The sequence below is a fragment of the Heloderma suspectum genome, chromosome 12, assembly GCF_057233095.1.
Source record: "Heloderma suspectum isolate Gila_16-S chromosome 12, 16-S_ref, whole genome shotgun sequence".
NCBI classification, from domain to species: domain Eukaryota; kingdom Metazoa; phylum Chordata; class Lepidosauria; order Squamata; family Helodermatidae; genus Heloderma; species Heloderma suspectum.
The window spans coordinates 11,375,232-11,395,240 of NC_139469.1; the positions used below are offsets into that span (position 1 = coordinate 11,375,232).

The 20,009-nt window shown below is 46.6% G+C and overlaps 1 protein-coding gene and 1 non-coding gene across 3 annotated transcripts in view; one reads left to right on the top strand and one right to left on the bottom strand.

Moving 5' to 3' along the window:
* The window catches only part of MAP2K3 (mitogen-activated protein kinase kinase 3), an 88,997-nt gene that overhangs the window by 18,454 nt on the left and 50,534 nt on the right, over positions 1–20,009 (bottom strand). For both annotated transcript variants that reach the window (XM_084818339.1, XM_084818340.1), the window contains exons 2-4: positions 9,553–9,585; positions 8,544–8,613; positions 3,963–4,011 (exon numbers count right to left, since the gene is read on the bottom strand). In XM_084818339.1, coding sequence (XP_084674465.1) covers positions 3,963–4,011; positions 8,544–8,613; positions 9,553–9,585 — 152 coding nt within the window. The remainder of the gene's footprint in view (positions 1–3,962; positions 4,012–8,543; positions 8,614–9,552; positions 9,586–20,009) is intronic.
* TRNAP-UGG (transfer RNA proline (anticodon UGG)) lies at positions 2,522–2,599 on the top strand. The gene has a single exon. It is a non-coding gene; the product is annotated as a tRNA-Pro (tRNA).

Consider the following 20,009-nt stretch of genomic DNA (forward strand, 5'->3'; position numbering starts at 1 on the left):
TCAGCGGCATGCGCAGATGGCACATACGGAATATATCAAGTCCGAACATCGGTTCATCTACCACCTCGTTCAGCGGCATGCGCAGATGGCACATAAGGAATATATCAAGTCCGAACATCGGTTCATCTACCACCTCGTTCAGCGGCATGCGCAGATGGCACATAAGGAATATATCAAGTCCGAACATCGGTTCATCTACCACCTCGTTCAGCGGCATGCGCAGATGGCGCATAAGGAATATATCAAGTCCGAACATCGGTTCATCTACCACCTCGTTCAGCGGCATGCGCAGATGGCACATAAGGAATATATCAAGTCCGAACATCGGTTCATCTACCACCTCGTTCAGCGGCATGCGCAGATGGCACATAAGGAATATATCAAGTCCGAACATCGGTTCATCTACCACCTCGTTCAGCGGCATGCGCAGATGGCACATAAGGAATATATCAAGTCCGAACATCGGTTCATCTACCACCTCGTTCAGCGGCATGCGCAGATGGCGCATAAGGAATATATCAAGTCCGAACATCGGTCCATCTTTCATAGTATTGCCTATCCCAGAGGTAGACGACCTGGTGCCCTCCAGATGTTTTGGACGACAAGCCCTACGTGGAGATGCCGGGGATCAAACGTGGGACCTTCTGCATGCAAAGCCACTGCCCCGCCACTGAGCCATGGTCCCACCCCACCACCCATGCATTTTCATTCCTCGAAGTCACGTCCAGTGGTATGGTGGTAAATTTCAAAGTGCAGGCACTCATCATGACAGCGCCCATAGCCTCACCCCCAAGGAGGATCCAGAATTGCAGGTAGCTGTGTTGACGCATCACAACAAACCAGTAGTAGCCATTTTCATCTCCACCAGAAGCTGCTCTTTTGTAAATCTAAAGGACCTTAGTTGTCCATTCAAGACCAAGCCATCCCAAACTGCTTTGCGTTACAACAGGGGACAATATTTTGCGGCTGGGAAAATTCACTTCCCCCCAGCTAGTGGGAGGGTTGAAGCTAAGCTCAGGGGACAGGGAAGTCGGGGGGCCAAGACAGCACCATCCCTGTTAATAAAGGAGTACTACTACATCCCTGAGAGCCCTGGCTCTGCTATGCCACCGGTGACATCATCCAGAGACACGCATCTTCCTGCATCCAGGGCTCAAATGCACTGCGTTGGAAGAGAAGCGGCGTGGTAAGAAAACTAGGCGCACGATCCTTGGTGGATGAAGGTTTCACAAACACATCACGCTCTTTGGTTGCTGTAGACTTTGAGGCATGAACATGCATGGCTTTATTCTTGTGCAGAAGGAGTCACAAGAAAAAGAGGAAGGAAGCGGGGCTTTCTACAGCGTTTCCCTTCTCAAAGTTCTCATGGCTCCTATAAGCCCTGCGGAGGGGTCCCAGGACGTCTCTACATCCGCTTCTGGTTTTGCCCTTTCAACCAGCTAGAGCTGTGCAGAATCTGCGGTTCCACAATTACTACGTGCAGACACAGAAACTGGCTCTGAACATACAGCTTGGTTTCCCGAGAACCTCAGCTGCCACTGAAAAAACAACTACGTTTCTAGTCCTGAAGACAAAGACAGTCATATCAGGACCATTGCCTGGTGAAATCTTAGAAGCCTCAGAGAGGATGGGACTGAGCAGAACCCCTAGTAGACAGGAGATGAGGCATTAATACTCAGCACAGAACTCTGAAATGAAATAATGAAGTATATAATACATAATATTCACTGAGATAGATCTGTATTAACTATCCCATATTACAGATTCTTAGCTGAAGCTAAGACATGGCAGTGTCAGGGTGGACACTGAGCCCACAGAATCCCAGAGTAGTTCTGATTCTGAGGGAGAGGAGCGCGCTCATCTTTCCCAGGGCCAACAGCTGACAGAGATTCCTCCCACCAGCATTCCTAGCTTAGATAGCAGTCCTGGGAGTGACAGAGCACGGGAAGCAGACTTGCTGGACGCGCGACACCGACGCAGGGAGCGGCGCCAAATGGAGGGAGCGGAAAGGAGGTGTAGTGCCTGGTTGGCATGCAAACAACGGTTGTGCCCAGAGGATCCAAGGGAAAAGGGGAGGGACTCTCCCTAGCCCTTAAGTTCAGGGTCTGCCAGTGATTCCCTTTCAAACGGGGACCAACTGTTCCAACTTAGGGCATAGGTACTCTGCTGCTCATATCTAGATGCTAACAGTAGAGTTGTTAAGTTGTAAAAGAGGAATAAAGCTTTGAAAAGAATCCCTTTGTCTGTGTCTGGACTTGGCTACTGGATTAGACTGAGAGAGGCCTCCAAGGAGCCCCTGACAGGCAGCTTGCCTTCAGCCCCCTTGCACGTGGACTGGATGCCACAACTTGAACTGGGGACATCTCAACACACTGAAGAACTCTTTGTCACAATGGCAAGGCAAACCTTGACCCAAAAGTCCTTCATGTAGTCCCAAGGAAGGGGGCTGTGGCTTTCTGGGAAATCTAAAATCAGACCCTTTCCCTTCCATCTTATGTGGGAGTAGTAGAAGCCTGGCTCAGGGGATGGGCCGTAGCTCAGTGGGCAGAGCATCTGCTTTGGATGCAGACGGTCCCAGGTTTGATTCCTGGCATCTCCAGGTAGGGCTGGAAATAGTCCTGCCTGAAACCCTGGAGAGCTGCTGCCAGTCAGTGTCAACAATACTGGGCTAGATGGACCAAAGCCTGACTCAGTATAAGGCAGTTTCCGAGGTTCCTAAAATGAAGGCCTCTGTTTTCAGCACAACGATAGGCAGCTCAAGGGACAGCTGGTAACAAGAGAGCCAAAGAGGGAAAAGCTATTTCTAGCCAGTGTTGTGAGTGTGAGGTTCTCCTCACCACCACTGGTTCCTGATGGGTCACCACATGCCCAGTGGAAAAATGACAAAAGAGGAACAGAAGAAAGCTGCCCAGAACTACCCAAAAATTATGCCACTGGCCTTCGCCCTCCTTCCACCCACCCCCATCTAACAGAAATAAAAACATCACAGGGAGGGGGAGACACTTTGTCTGACAAGGGGGGGAAAGTGAAGGAAGGTGATATTCACAGGCAGCATCATAGCCATGTTCATTTGGTGGCCAGGTTGGGACAATCTCTCCCAGAGTTATAAACCAAGATCCGATTGTGGCCTGTTATCCTTGTTTGTTGTTAGCTGACTTTAAGCAAGGGAGTTCCCCAGTTCAGATATTAATGGGGAACTCTGGCTTAATACAAGTCGGGAATGACATGTCAAAGCTGACACGCAAGGGCCAGGGCATCCCCATCTTTGTAAACCATGTCGCTCCCAACTTCATAAAATCATGAAGCTGGGAAAGATCATCCGAACCTGGCTAGTGGAGATGCTTCGGAGTATTCGGCAGAGAGAGAGAGAAAAAGAGAGAGAGAGAGAGAGAGAAGACACCATTTTATTTAAGCATTTAATTGCTTAAGGGTAGTTTACAGTTGAAAACAGAACAGGATTGACATAAAGGCCATGGCTCAGTGGTGGAACACCTGCTTTGCATGCAAAAGGTCCCACGTTCAATCCCCGGCATCTCCAAATAGGGCTGGCAAAATTCCTCACCTCCGACAGCACCTTGAGGAGGACATCAGCACAAACAGAAACAGTCCACTAAGGTTTAGACTACAGGCGGGGAACATGCAGCCCCCACAACAGATGAGACCCCCCCTTTCCCAAAGCGTCGTCACTACCAAACAGCCGCTGAATTGTTTTAGAGGAGAAATGCAACTTGTTTGCTGCTGCTGCCGCCAAAATTCAGCAGCTGCAATTTCCCTCCAAAGTTGTCCACCCCTGGCTTAGACCCTGCCCCAAGTACCCACCCCAAGGAGAGAGATGTGACACAAAGATCAAAGTCCATATTCCTCAGCCTGCCTGATCAGGTCTGCTTCTTTTCTTTTGAAAGCACAAAGTAAAGACAAAGTAATAAAGGCCAAAATAGTAACGGAGGGGGAAAAAAACCTACCTTCTCACCGACGGTAATAAAGGTCCTGGAATCTAAGTTCCTTGGAGGTCTGCAAGGGAAACAAAGTAAAGGAACCATTCACAAACCAGTGCAATATCTATTTTCCAACTTCGCATTTTAGTCGCCAGTGAGCATCAAATGGGTACTCGGAACAGGAGGATGGTGAGGCAAAACTCCCTTAAGAAGTGAGAGGTTTAGTGCCGGAATATTCTAAGTATCTGTGACAAGAGCTGGGTTTCACCTGATGGTTCCATCTTATCTCAGAGATGTACGAATTATCTCAGAAGCCCAGATTACATCTTCTGCGAGGGGTGATTATTGTCAAGCTATTTCCCATGAGTCAGGAGAAAAGCAGTCATGTGGAAAGCAGCAATAACAGCCTTACGACGGAAGGATAATCCAGGATATGCCCCTGTAATGGCTGATCAGAAGTTTAGATTTCTAGTGGTAAAGCTACAGGTGAAGACATGTTGACACCAGAATGTTTCAAAATTTAACCCAGATTAGTGGGTGCCTATTCTTTCAAGATTGTTCCCTTATATTAATTATTCAGGTTATATGCCCCAGGGGTGGGAAAATAATATTGTGCTCCCCTTTTTTTAAAAAAGGCAGCAAGACAAACCTCAGTAATTACAGAGCTGTTAGTTTAATAGATATTGGTTGTAAAGTTTATTCTGGATTCTTATTAGACTGGGCTGAGACTAATCAGTTAATCCAATGTGAAGAAGCTGGTTTTAGGAAGGGAATCAGTACGACAGATCGAAGTTGCGGCATCCAATTCAGCAGTCAATTCGTGGTTCTTTGAAATCTACATTTGCTGGTTTCGTTGATCTTTCATCCGCATTCGATTTGTTAAACAGGAGCAGAATATGGAATAAATTGGATCCCACACATATTGACGGGAGATTCTTATTTTAGTCCAAAAGCTTTATGCCCATACAAGTATGCAGGCACATACTGACTCTCTGGGTACTCAGACGGAAAAGATTACAACACTGTGGGGGTAAGAGGGGTGCTTGACAGCACCTTTCTTACTCATTAGGGGTGCGCAACTTCTGGCCCTCCAGATGTTTTGGCCTACAACTCCCTTGATCCCTCATCATTGGCTATGCTGATTAGGGCTGATGGGAACTGTAGGCCAAAACATCAGGAGGACAACAAGTGGCCCACCTCTTTTACATTAATCTAGGGGATGAACGCCCTCCTTTCCTGCCCCCACCCAAAGGACAACGTAAGACCTATTTGATGCAGACAATATGGTATTGTTATCCCTTACACCAGCCTTCCTCAACCTGGTGCCCCCTCCAGATGCATTGGACTACAACTCCCAGAATCCCCCAGCCAGCCACACATCTGGAGGACACCCGATTGGGGAACAGATAGGTATGCACAAGCTATTTAAAAAGCTGGGAGCTATTGTAGAACTGAACGTCTTAAAATCAGTTTTGATCAGCTTAAAACAATGCTGCTTGCTAAAAGACCGCAAAACATATATGATTCCCGGGTAATCGTTATATTGTGCAATGCTTATCTTATGAGCATGGTATTGCGCAGTGCTCAATCACTGTATTGCGCAATAGTCATCTGGACATATTTTTTCAGAGGAGCTGTCCTGGAAAGCACATAAACAGGCTATTAATTTGGCTGCTTCTCAAGTGGTGAAAGCATGTAATACCTCCTTTAAAACCAGGGGAGGTCCGCTGATACAGCCAGCATTGAAAATATTTTGAGGGGAAGATCTTAGCACAAATTCTTTCAAGTGCAAAAATTTGGGGCTTGGGTAAACAGATGACCTCGAGGTTATACAGAATAATTTTTTTAAGATGCATTCTATCCCTTCCTTCTAGTTCAGCTGCTCTGTTTTGTGCTAAAGCAGAGCTGCCACTGCTTTCTCTCAGAGAGAACAAGACAATTTTATTTGAAAAGATCGATCAATATGCCTGACCACCATTTGGCTAAACTTTGCATTTAGATCAGAGGAGCGGGGGTGTCTGGGCTTTTTGTTTTGAAGGGCTGCCCTATTGTTCTCTCTCACTGGCTTCCTTTCATTTAAAGAGGAACTAAGGTTAAATTAGAGATCAGTTATACTCGCAGGATGCTTAGAAAGGTGTGGAAACCATTCAACAAACAGGATTTCGTAGGTGGTACCATCTTTGTAGGAGTGAGCAATTTCTCCCTCTTTTACTAACCGTGACTCACTCTGAGCTAAGGGAGGCATTCATGGAATTATGCTTCCAGAGTATGCCTTCCTCATATTTGGGTGAGAAGTATGCAAATATCCTCATATTTCAACATCTTTGTATATGCAGAGCCGCACAAATAGGTATTATTCATGATATAGTCTTCTGTGAATTCTACACCAGTCTCAGGAAAAGATTTCTCACATCTTTGTTGGGAGGTAGAACTTTGGCTGAGCAAACACGTGAACTACTTGTAGATCCAGATCTTTATGAAACAAATCAAGTAGATTTATCCTGTGTGGCCACTAAAAAGATTAGACCAAAGGTCCTAAAAACTGTTGCGGTAAGCTGTGCCCGTGAAGAGTGGGATTATTTTGAGTGGCTTGTTCAATCTTTGTTGTGCAACTGTATCTTTTCTGGTAAAACTGTTAAGTTATGCAAAAAAAAAAAAAAATCAACTAGCTGACTGAGTGCATAAATGAGGGGGAACGTCCTAAGGAAATAGAGCATTGTTGCCACAGGTACATACCACACAATCTTCGACTGAATACTTTACACTGGCTGCGAACGGATGATTGTATCTCAACTTAATAAGCTGAGACAAGAGCATACTCTTTGGTCCTACATGTAGCCCCCTCATTCTTCCTTCTGTGCAAGTTAGTGAATAAACTGGGAAATCTTCCATTAACTATAATTTCTCATTTCATCTGAACTGGAAAACTATGGTTAACAGATTCAGAATAAGCCACGATATGAAGCCATGGTTTGAAGTTGGCTTCATATCCTGGCTTGTTCTGAAGCCGTTAACCATAGTTTCCTGGCTTGGACAAAACAGGAAAACATTGCTAATAGAAGACTTCCAGGTTTGTTCTGAAGTTTCAGATAATACAGCAGGCCTGGGCAGCCTTGTAAATAAGCCTTTAAAAAGTTACTAGCCCGCAAAAAAACAAAACAAAAACTAGCATTTCTGTACTGGGCATGGAGGAGAGGCAGAGCACTGTGTCCCTTCTCCACCAAGCCGCTCACTCGTTTGAATGGAATTCCTGATCGCCATAGGTGACCTGGGTAGTACTTAAATACAAGGCTAGGCTTGGGTCCAAATCTGGGCAGTGCCTGGAAATGAAACATCTAAGCATGCACACCACCCCAAGTTCCACTATGGAAAAAAGCAGGATATAAATTTAATCAGTAAATCAAACTTCAGCTTTAGCTAATTAATTGGCAGGTGCCCAAGTTTAAGCGGTGCAGCCAAGGACTAAGAGTGTCAGGGTGGACACTGAGCCCATAGAATCCCAGAGTAGTTCTGATTCGGAGGAAGAGCAGTCGCTCCTGGGAGAGGAGCACGCGCCTCTTTCCCAGGGCCAACAGCTGACGGAGATTCCTCCCACCAGCATTCCTAGCTTAGATAGCAGACCTGGGAGTGACAGAGCGCGGGAAGCAGACTTGATGGACGCACGACGCCAAGAGTGGCGCCAAATGGAGGGAGCGGAAAGGAGGTGTAGTGCCTGGTTGGCATGCAAACAACGGTTGTGCCCAGAGGATCAAAGGGAAAAGGGGAGGGACTCTCCCTAGCCCTTAAGTTCAGGGGTCTGCCAGTGATTCCCTTTCAAACGGGGACCAACTGTTCCAACGTAGGGCATAGGTACTCTGCTGCTCATATCTAGTTGCTAACAGTAGAGTTGTTAAGTTGTAAAAGAGGAATAAAGCTTTGAAAAGAATCCCTTTGTCTGTGTCTGGACTTGGCTATTGGATTAGACTGAGAGAGGCCTCCAAGGAGCCCTTGACAAAGAGCATGCTTGCTTACTTTTCAACATTATTTTGGGTCTGCTATGTTATTCTCAAGGGCGCTATCGAATATGGTCTCTCCTTCCAACAATATAGCATCTGCTTACTACCATTTAAAAAGCTGTCTCACACTTCCGTCAATACCCTAGAAAAGCATCTACATTGAGCTTTGGGAAGTATGCAAATTTATTTCAAACTTGGTTGGGAGTGCGCCATAGGAGTGCACCCTTAATTAGCCTTCATAATGACAGTGGGCTGATGGGAGATGCACAGTCCACTTTATTTGCATCGACACTGGTGTCCTCATGAGCAATACACCTACAATGAACCATTTGAAGGATCCAGGTGAGGGATCTATCGGCTTCTAGATGTTGTTGGAACTTGAATCTCCCAACATTCCTGACCATTGGCCATAGCAGCATAGCTGACGGTCAGGACTGAGACGGAAGGTATAGTCCAACACATGGAATGCCACACATTCCCCATCCCTGACCTAGGTGGTCATAAACGCTATTGCTTTTTTGAATTAAGAGAAATCGATGCCACCTGGATTTCTTGCCTATGCTAGCAGATTACACATCAGGGATTTGCAAGACTAGGACAGAGCAGATCTTACGTGGCAGGGACAGATGGCTGCCTGGTGGCCGACGGCATTCTCAAGATGGGCGGCCTTTTCTTCTTTGACACTGGAAGAAATAGGACACATGTTTTTGTTTTAAACGAAGATACAAGGGAATGAGAGAATTACACTGGGGTGTAATCACTAAAGCAGCCTTCCTCAACCTGGCACCCTCCAGATGCTTTGGACTACAATCCCCATCATCCCTGGCTACTGACTGGGGCTGATGGGAGTTGTGGTCCACAACCCCCTGGAGGGAGCCAAGCTGGGGAAGGCTGTCATTACACTAGGCAGGTCCAACCACAGCGTGCTCAACCACAACCCCAACTATCTCACAGTCACTCTCTGTGGGGAGACATGATGGAGGTGTACAAAATTAGGCCTGGTTTGGAGAAAGTGGGTAGGGAGACATTTTTCTCCCTCTCTAATAAAACTAGAACCCCGTGGGGTCATCCCATGAAGATGATTGGTGGAAGGTACAGGACAGATAAAAGGATTCACACAGCGCATAGTTAAACTATGGAACTCGCTACCACAGGACCTAGTGATGGCCACCAGTTTGGATGGCTTTCAAAGGGGACTGGACAAATCTGTGGAGGAGAAGGCTATCCATGGCTACCAGTACTGATGGCTATGTGCTACCTCCAGTACCAGAGGCTGTATGCCTATGGACACCAGTTGCCAGGGAACATGGGTGGGAGGGTGCTGTTGCACTTGTGTCCTGCTTGTGGGTTTCCCATGGGGAGCCGAGTTCAATGGGGCTTGCTTCCAGGAAACTGGGTATAGGATTGCAGCCTGAATCTTGCTGCGCTGTTTGGGTGATACTCAGAATAGGACAAGGGCTCAAATGTCAGCTTCTAGGCTATGACCTCCTGGATGGATATGCAAGACATGGTTTTTTCAGTGATGGCACCTAGGACAATGAATACAGCCCCCACGCAGTTCCACCCGGCTGGGGTGGGGAACTTGTAGGCTTACAAATGTTGTTGAACTCCAATTCTCTTACCTACTTTGCGCTTTTCCAAGGATCCTTTAGGATCTATAAGAGAGGGTGTGGGAAGAAACACAAAAGATTAACAGAGCAATCCATAGTCTCCTATCTGCTGGCTGGAGCAGGGAGGGGGGGGGGCATTGGACAGGGTGAAAGTGCCCTGCTGCTAGAGGAAAGGAGTACCACTGGGCTGGGGGGAGAGCCACTTCCACAGTGGAGATCCCCATTATGCAAAAAGCTCTATCAGTGTACATCTACTGTTCCCCTTTGATCTGCTGGATGCAAAACTCCTTCACCTCCCCCGAAAGGCCCCAGGATCGGCCCCCCAACTAGTTAATTCCTCCCCTGCCCTGTCTGAAATAGGCCCACCACATCACACATATGCCTTAGGATTACTCCTTTAGTGTAAGTACGATGTAACTAAAAGCTACAGTTCTAACCACTCCACCATCCAGCTACAGAAAATCCTAGTCAGAAACATACATTAGCAGCATTCTGCGACCGAAGGACCAGGCCAAAAAATTACAACAAATACATAAATAAATAACGCTTCTGTACATAATCAAATTAATTTCCAAGCAAACTGTTGAATATACTACTCAATGCACAGTTAAGTTGCGCATCTACACAGTTGTACCTGGGAGTAAACCCCACTGAAATCCACGGGAATTTCTTCTGAGAAAACATACACAGGCCTGTTCTGCGAGCCTGTTTTATTGAACTAACTTCTTTCACTCAATATTCATTGCACAAAAGACAGGGCCTTTTCTGCAGCAGCAACCCAACTGCAGAACTCCCTTCCCTGCAGGGACAGCTCCATCCCTGTGGGGTTTTAGACAAGCAGTGAAAACCGTCGTGTTCCTCCAGGCCTTTGGCTTTTTAAATTGTTTTGAGGCTGTTTTAATTCATCTTGTTATTGTTGTTTTTATTTTATTTATATTTTATTGCATGTTACATCACTGTGCATTGCTTTGAGAGCCTTGGTGGGCAGAAAAGGGACCACTAAAATACTTTAAATAAATAAATAAATAAAACATAAAACATAATCCGGGTGCTTTTTGTACAAACCCGGACTGGGCATGCTGGGGGGTGAAAACTGTCAATCCAGAGGGGATGGCAGAGGAGACTTCCAGAGCTCCTTTTCAGTGACTCCTTCAAACCTTTTGGACCGCTAGAGGTCACTGCACCTCTAAGCATTTTGAAACCCAGCTGCCACCAGATAAGGAGACCCAGTTTGGGACAACGCTGCCTTTTTTCACAAGTTCACACAAGCCTTTCATTCAGAACGGGGGCAGCAGCAACTGCAAATGGGGGCAGTGCTTGTCCCGGTCATAGAGTTTCCCCGAGATCGGCTCCAACTGGCCATGACTTGCATAACTGGCAATCGTCGCTGGTTCTAGAGAGGATCCGAGATCCCCAACAAGGAGACGAGCTGATGGAAACTTTGGTCTTGGGTGTTCCTAGGCTGCCCCACTGAACTGATATTCGAGAAGGGGGCGCTTTTGTATTTTCACACAACAGCAGCAGCAGGGGTTGAGGGGAGAGAGAACTCCAGCATGCGTGACCAGGTGCCAAACTCAGCATCTTGGCTTTCCTAGGCTGTCAGAGCAGAGAACTGTGCTCATATTTTAAACATTTTTCTCCCACCCTTATTCTAAACAGCTCAAAGCATGTCGTCCTCGTAGTCTTTTCCTCTCTCTCTCTCTCTCTCACACACACTATCCTCACAACAACCCTAAGAGAATGGCTTAGAATTACCCTGTACATTTTTTGGCTGAACGGGGGTAGCCCTTTAAAGAACTGTATTTATTTTGAGAATTTACATACTGCCCTTCAAGATAAATATTTCCAATTTTAAAAAAAGAGCTAGGGCATTATACAACGAAATCCACATCCATTCATCTACCTATATTCTGTCTCTGTCTCTCTCTCACACACACACACACGGGGGGGGGGGAGAGGTGAAGGACTGAAAAAACACACAGGGAAAATGGGGGGGGAACCAGGGTGTCCCCCCCCCCGGTCTTTTGGGAAAGTTGGGGGGGGCTGAATTTCTCTGGTTTTTTTTCTTCACATCACATCACATCTCTACACAAACACACACACAGAGATTCACATGCTTTCGTATCTTACAAAAATTATTTAAGTGATTAAAAATAATTGGGAATCTTTTTGATAGCGCCACCATCTCTGCCTCTTAAGTTTCAAATTTCTACCAGTTCCTCTGATTTTTTTTTTTAAGAAGTACAGATTTAATTACGCAAGTGGACAAGTGACCCACAAATCCTACACTGCAAAGCATAACCTGAACTCAGCTGTCATCTCATCCATCCAGCATCAAAACTGCTTTGTGCCTTGACTTTGGTAGGATCTGTTGAACCCTGGGCCTGCACCACGATGGCCCATCTGAATAAAGCCTAAAAAGCCTCACCCCACCACCACCACCACCACAAGAACAAAAACAGGCCCAGCACTTGTCAGAATCTACATCCGACAACAATTCTGCAGCAGGAGCCTGGTAATGGCCAAGAGAGGTGTTGTTGTTGTTGTTCAGTCGTTCAGTCGTGTCCGACTCTTCGTGACCCCATGGACCATAGCACGCCAGGCCTTCCTGTCCTGCGCTCTCTCCCGGAGCGTGCTCAAGTTCATATTCATTGCATCCGTGATGCTATCTAGCCATCTCATCCTCTGCCGTCTCCTTCTCCTTTTGCCTTCAGTCTTTCCCAGCATCAGGGTCTTTTCCAGGGAGTTTTCTCTTCGCATTAGGTGGCCAAAATATTGGAGCTTCAGCTTCAGCATCTGTCCTTCCAATGAGCACTCAGGGTTGATTTCCTTTAGGATGGACTGATTTGACCTCCTTGCAGTCCAGGGGACTCGTAAGAGTCTTCTCCAGCACCACAGTTCGAAAGCATCAATTCTTCGGCGCTCAGCCTTCCTTATAGTCCAGCAGTGTAATAATTCTGGCTCCAGGATTTCAATGGCAACTCTGACACAGATGTAATGTCAAAACATGGTTTGTGCTAAAAGGAGCGACAAGCACTTGCTTTGCATGCAAAAGGTACCACGTTCAATCGTCAGCATCTGCAGTAGGGGTTGGGAAGCCCCCTGTCTGAAATTGGTTTCACTGGCCTGCAGTGCTCCCTGCCCTACCCCAACAATTAGCAATACGAAAATAAACTATGCCAAATTAATAAGCACTGCAGAATTAACTAAGGGAAAAATAAGCCAGTTGGCCTAGTAAGTTTATGCAGGTTGCAGAATTTCAGCTTTTCCTGCTGCGGAATTTCAGATGGCCTAGATGCAGAGTTTTCATTCGTTGTTGTTTACAGACCCATGCCAGTTTGTCTGTCTCTTTCTTGCCCCTTCTCTCAGGTCCTTCCATGTCAATTGCACCATATTGCCCACCATAAAGAAGGGCTATAGCATATGCTTTTCACACTGAAGATCCCGGGTTCAATCCTTGGCTTTTCCCGGTAGGGCTAAGAAAGAATCTGACCTGAAACACTGGAGAGCCATGGCTGCCAGTCAGAGTTGACAGATGGACCAAGGGTCCGACTCAGTAGAAGGCAGCTTCCTATTGTCTTCCCCCTGCAGTATTCTAAATTCTGCAGATGTTCCTAACATCAGGGTTGACTAATATATGTTGACAGATGTGAATTTCTTTTTTAAATCTGGCATCTAGTCAGGGCAGGATAAGAGGTTTTCCTTGCCTTTGAAAATGCTGAAGTAGAGAACGTCCAGCCTGAGCTATGAAAAGATTTACAGGGCCCAATACTAGACAGACCAGCCTTGCGGTTAGTCACATAGGGTGACTAAGCCACTACTCACACGATCCTTTCAGTCTGTGGCAAAGCCAAGCCTGTGCCGGCTTCTAGCTGGTCCAGTTTTCCACCCCCAAGTTTCTGCTAGTCAATATTTTTAAACCTTCTACGCTCCCAGGTTTAGGGCTTTGGAGAGTGTGGGCATGAAGGCGGGCAGGAAAATTTACGTGCAAAACGTGTCAGTTTCTAAAGTGCCTTGTCGTTTCAATATAATTAATTAGCTGCATAATACAGAGCTGCAGCACCAGTCAAATTGGGCAGTTTCAAAGTTATAATTAAATATATCTTTTTTGTCCAAGTGGCTATCTCCAGGAAGCACTCACACATGCACATGAAATATAAATACACATCTTTTTGTGTGCTAAAATTAGTATTTTAGCGGGGTTTCAGTGGCTCCATCTTTTCCCCTTAATGTTTAAACCAGAGGTAGACGATCTGATGCCCTCCAGATGTTTTGGACTACAACTCCCATATTCCTCAACAATTGGTTGTGCTGGCTAGGGCTTATGGGAACTGTAGTCCAAAACATCTGGAGAGCACCAAGTTGCCTTGCCCTGGCTTAAACAATGGAAGGGAAACCGCATGCTGTTGAGCTCCTGCGCCTTAAAGTATTTCCAAGTATTCTAACAAGTAAAAATACTTCCCAAGTAAAGCTTTATATTTGTCTGAATATAACAATCAAACCGCATTACATTTGCTTTATTAATTATTCCCTTCCCCATCAAGTATTTCAGTTCAATTATTTTTGCCTACTGGAAAAGTATTTGGGATTCAGATCAAAAACAACGGGTATCAGAAAATATTCAGATTCAACCCACATCCTGGTGGTGGTGACTCTATGCAATGCATGGGGTGGGGGGCAGAGAGACCTCTGCCCTACCCCCCCAGCTTGGAGCCTGGCTCTGTGTTTGCTGGGTGTTCCGAGCTGACCTGCCTCTGCCTCCCTCGCTCCCTAGCTTGGAGCTGAAACAAATCCTAGCTTCCCTCTGAACTTTGGGGATGGGAAAAAGGTAGGTATTTGTCGCTCCAAGCTTTGTATCTCCCTGGGGCTTGTGATGCTCGCCAAATGCTTCTGAAGTACTTGCCGTGGTAAGTTGTGGACCCTTGTTCCAAGGAGCTCAGACCAGCACATATGATATGTGAGTGTCCATCTCTCTTCTTCATCCCCGAATTATATCCTCAGCTACGTCTCCCCCTTGTTTTTACTCTAGCATAGGCACAGGGCTCCAATCAGGATCTTTAAAGCCTCCGCTACCCCCTATGCTAGGGTCCCAATTCGTATCAAGTGCCCTGCACCTGCTCCAGAATAAAAAATAGGGGGAAAACGTAGCTGCTAGATAACTGGGTTAAACTAATGCCTGTTTTTTTTCCTGGAAGTGGATTAAGTTGCCAGAACATTTCTGGCCCAAGGGTCATCCGGTAAATTCAGCAATGAGCAGAAATTTGAACCCAGGACTCTCTAAGTCCGGCACTCTAACCCAGCCTTGCCCAAATTGGTGCCATCCAGTTATTTTGGACTACAGCTACCACCATACCCAGCTGCTATAGCCACTAGTCCACATTGGCTTTCTATAAGGAGATCACCCTGGCTCTTAAGGGTGGGGCTAGATGCAAAAGGGGCGGGGCCAAAAAGACCAGCATATTTTGGATTAAAGCTCTTCCTGTTAGTAACTAAGCCTTAGGAGAGGCATTTCAATCTTTGAGAATGGGGGGAAAGCTGCACAAAAGCCAGGAACCCCCCAGATGATGTGTAGGCAGGGGGAAAGGGGTGGGGCCAGGGGAAGGGGGTGGGGCCTTCTGCCATTCCAGATTTCTTCTGAACTGAGGAACCCCTGATTTGGCAAAAGTGAGTTGCAGCACCACCCTCTGCAAAAACCCTCTGCCGTTCAGTTCAGGAGGCAGAAAATGTGGCATTTTTCAAACGCCTCCTGGAAACGCACTTGTTCCCCGACACTTTCCCTGGCTTGTACTTGACGGTAATTAACCCTGCTGCTCCGTCTTTCTGCTCCTTGTATTGTGCTGTACTCTTATTGTGACTAGAATTGTGTTTAAGGATGTATTTTACATGTGATTTTAATATTTGTATGCGAACCGCTTAGGGATTTTATATTAAGCGGTATAGAAGTATCATAAATAAATAAATAAGCAAGCAAGCAAATGCGACTGCTCTATATTGGCCAGCAATCCCCAAGTCTGTCCTGAGAGGTGCATGAAGGATGTTGTGTATTTCAGAATACTTTGTTCATGTAAACACGTCCAGAGGAGGCCCCGTATGGTTTTAACAGCTTCTCTGAGTTCCTGCATGCTAAAGTGAGAAAACTCTCCTGCCACCACCAGCACCGCCTCCTCCAGAACAGAAAAGGTCCTTCATAAATGGCCATTGTCCTGTTGTCTGCTTTCCAGTCTGATGTAATTGCACGCTTTTGAGATGGTGCCAGATAATCTCTCTCTCTGGTTAACCCCTGCCGCAAATTCTTGAGTCAGGCGGGTTTTGAAGACTGCATTCCACTCTTCCACAATAGCAGGAGAGCTGCAAATTGCTCAGGGCCCTGAGCTGCGTTTCAGATGGTTCAGATGCAACACCGAACCATGGTTTGTAGCAATGTCTGATCAACCAGCAGCATTTGACAAACCGTGACGTGCGAGTGGCCATCAAACCTGGATCCGACACTAGAATTCGACGCTGATTTGCAAACCACATCTTGGGCAAACTGTGTCGTTCGGTGTTGCATCTGGCAAATCATGATTTTGGATGGAGTTTTGCATCAGAGGCTGCTATTTGCAGGAGAAAGGCGGAGGAAAGAGGAAAACCGTAGAAACCATGGTTTGCCTTATTTCTGGAATACAAATCATGATTTGGAGTCTAAACTACAGTTAGGAACATAGGAAGCTGCCTTATATCAAGTCAGACCTTTGCCCAGAATTGTCGATACTGGCAGCAACAGCTCTCCAAGATTTCAGGTAGGATCCTTTCCTAGCCCTACCAGGAGATGCTGGGGATCAAACCTGAGGCCTTCTGCATGCTCTTCTTTATGGTGGCCAATATGGCGCAGGTGATGTGGAAGGATCCGAGAGAAGGGGCAGAAAAGGGACCGACAGACTGGCACAGGTCTATAAACAACAACAAAGAAAATTCTGCACCTAGGGAACCTGAAATTCTGCAGCAGGAAGAGCTGAAATTCTGCAACCTGCATAAACGTACTAGGCCAGCTGGTTATTTTTCCCTTAGTTAATTCTGCAACATCTACTAATTTTGCATAATTTATTTTCAGATTGGTAACCTAAGAGGACGAAGCTATGCAGGGTGCCAAAGCCTGGGCCCTGTAGAATGCTTATTCAGAAGCTAATTTAGACTTTTGAAGTTTCACAGGCATCATCCACGCGCCTTTCAAGCATATCGTCAGAACCCTGAGATCTAGAAACATTTGCTTGCTTCCTTTTATTTAAGGTGAACTTGAGCTCTCAAGAAACCGGATACTGCATACACAACTACATTCTGCACTTCTCCCGTGCTCTTGCAGTACCGCAGCATACACAGAGCCCTGTTTACGCCCTTGTTCTTGGAACCCCGGAGGCATCCAGTCTTTCATAGGCTTCTGAATCTTCAGGCCCATACTTGGCATGTTTTGAGCGGTCCCTCCACCATCTTGAGGACTAGCACCATGCTTCCAAGCAATTCCCAGCTTTTCAGGGCTCCAGAGCCTAGACCAGAACTGTCATTCCACAAATGCAAGCGGGACAATGATCTCACCCTAGGCAGTTCATCAGGATGCAACTTCAAAATGAAAATAAAATGAAAAGACCACCTGAAACCTCACTTATTGGTTACATTTGTTTTCCTCAGTGCTGTTGCAACACTTTGGGATTAGAAGGATGGGTTGTTACCTCATGTTGCATTGAAATCTCCACCCTTCTGACCCATAGGTGTTGCGAACACCTCAAGCCAGGAGCATGCATGAAAATATGCACATTTAGTGACCCAACAAGCTCAGCTGGAAATTCCACCTTTTTGGGTTTGAAGGCCTGTCAACAATGCTAGGGCTACAGTTTCAGGTTGCTTTACGGAGGCTGCAGCTTTCTCCTCCTGGTATTCCTCCTCACTCACACACACATACACACAGGAGCCCAGCTGGATGAAGGAAAGCTATAAATAGCACAAGGAGATTTACACTCAGCTGACACTTCTCCAAACACTTGCATGAGCAAGCATTGGATGACAAACAAACAACAAGAGGGGGAAAGAAAGAAAAATTCCAGCTGGCCTAAAATTCCCCCTCCAACAGGAATTACACATCAAGTACAGGCCATTAAGAAGAAGAAGGAAGGAAGGAAGGGGGAGGGAAGGAAGGAAGGAAGGAAGGAAGGAAGGAAGGAAGGAAGACGGAAAGGAAAGGGAGATTGCTATAAGAATCACAGAGCAATCAGGGCTTGCTCATTTGTCTAACCAATTAGCAGCCCATACACCCTTTCGGTTTCGGAGTCTTCCTTCTTCCTAATGTGCTTTTGAGCTTCGGTTTTGGAGTCTTCCTTCTTCCTAATGTGCTTCTGAGCATCACAGACCACCGGAACGAAGGACACTTGCAACACGCTGTGCTTTTACAAAGCTGGCTTTACTCACAGCGTACGTTTATTTATTAACAGACTAGCCAGCAGGCCTGGCTTTGCATGGATTGGAATAGCCCTTATTTTGACAGCGCGAAGTCTTCAAGCAAAGTTACGCAGCTGTCAGAGCCAGACACATTGTGCCCGCCCCGTCTGGGTTAAGCCACACCCACTAGCACACCTAGGTATGGCCCCTCCCATGGTGCACCTCTATAGCCCTCCCCCCCTGGGGGGGTGTCCTGCCCAGTCTATTCCCCTAGGAAGGGTTGCCCCACAGCAGCGGGGCAGGGCAGGCATATAACTGCGTCCCTTGTCCTACTAATTTCTCCAGCTTCAAACTGCATGGACTGCAAAGCTGTGTGCTGGTAAAGGAAGTCTGCCCCTGGTGGCTGAAGATATTATTGCAGGCTTCAACCATATGAACACATTTAAATTAATTACAATCAATAAATGGGTTTTAAAAACAAAATAGCCCCAAGGTGCACATCCCTAGGGTCCCTGAAGTATGCATGCCAAGTTTCAGGTGCCTAGGTTTCATGGTCATGGTGCTATGGCGCAGACAGACAGATGGACAGACACACATTCAATATTATATAGATAATACTATTATACATAATAATAAAATAATATAACATAATAAAATATAATTATAATAATGTTTAAAACCTGCCTTTTGGTCTGGAGACTGGCAAGGTGGCTACCGATACAGTGCCATAATGAAAGGACAGGTTGCTTACCTGTAACTGTGGTTCTTCAAGTGAACTCACATATTTGGGCTATGCATCTCTGCAGAACAGTCCTTTGGAATATTCTAGAGCCGCGAGTCCCATCTACCTCCTCTGCGCAGGCTCCAGGGCTGGCTCCCGTCGGCCTCTCAGTTCCTCCGCAGCGGAGGAATAAAAGAAAGCGAAGCATCGAAGCGGGAAGGAGGGTGGGTTGTGTGAGTTCACAGATGACCATTCGAAGAACCACAGTTATGGCTAAGCAACCTGCCCCTCTTTCTTCATGGTCTCTGTGACTCACACATATGGGTAACTGAAAAGCAAGAGGCTTACCGGAGGAGGGAGACAGCATGCCAAAATTGTACAGAGAACTGCCCTGCCAAACGCTGCATCCACCCAAGTCCTGATGTGGGGGCGGCAAAGTTTGAGAAAGGAAGATGGTTCAGCCCAAGTTGGAGAACTGCACAGCTGTAGGAACGGAATGTCCCTGAGGAAAGCAGCGGAGGATGCTACGGCCCTTGCTGAATGGCTCCATACTTGTAGAGGGGGCGGAAGCCATGTGAATTGGTAAGTGAGGAGTATAGCTGACAGGACCTATTTGGCAAAGTGCTATGAAGACACGGGGTGTCCCATTTTGGGGTCAGAGTGATAGACAAACAGAAGAGGGGATGCTCTGAATAATGATGTTCTGTGTAAAGAAAATGTCAGCGCTCTCCTAAAGTCTAAGGAGTGAAGTGCGGCCTCCAACAGCGAGGTAGGCTGAGGATGAAAAGATGGTAACACTATGTCCTGAGTGAGACTATTTTGAGAAGGAAGGAGCAGTCTAGGTACAAGACTACCTTATCCTTGTGGAATACCAGAAATGGTTGACCGCAGTGAAGAGCACTCTTCTCACTCGCTTAACGTGTCAAAGTGATAGCAACCAGGAAGGCCACCTTCATCATGAGGAGCCTTAGGTCACTTGTACCCATACGCTCGAAAGGTCTTGCAGTGGTGAGCCAGCACCACCAACAGGCACCATGCCGGAACAGGTGGGGAGACTGGTGGATCAAGTCCTTGAAGAAAACATTTAACATCAGGGTGCAAGTACAGAGAGTGGCCCTCCGCCTTATTATGGTTAGCTGATAGTGCAGTTAAGTAAACCTTAGTATGAGAGTATTAGACCCTCAGTCTTCAAACAGAGAAGTCCAGTACTTGAGGGTGACTGAAAGACTCCGAATCCTGTCCCAGAGGGGCAAGAAAGGCTGAGAGTACCTTCCATTCAGCAGCATATGAGGCCCGAATGGAGAGCTTGCAGGAAGCAGCCATCACCTCCAAAACATCTGTG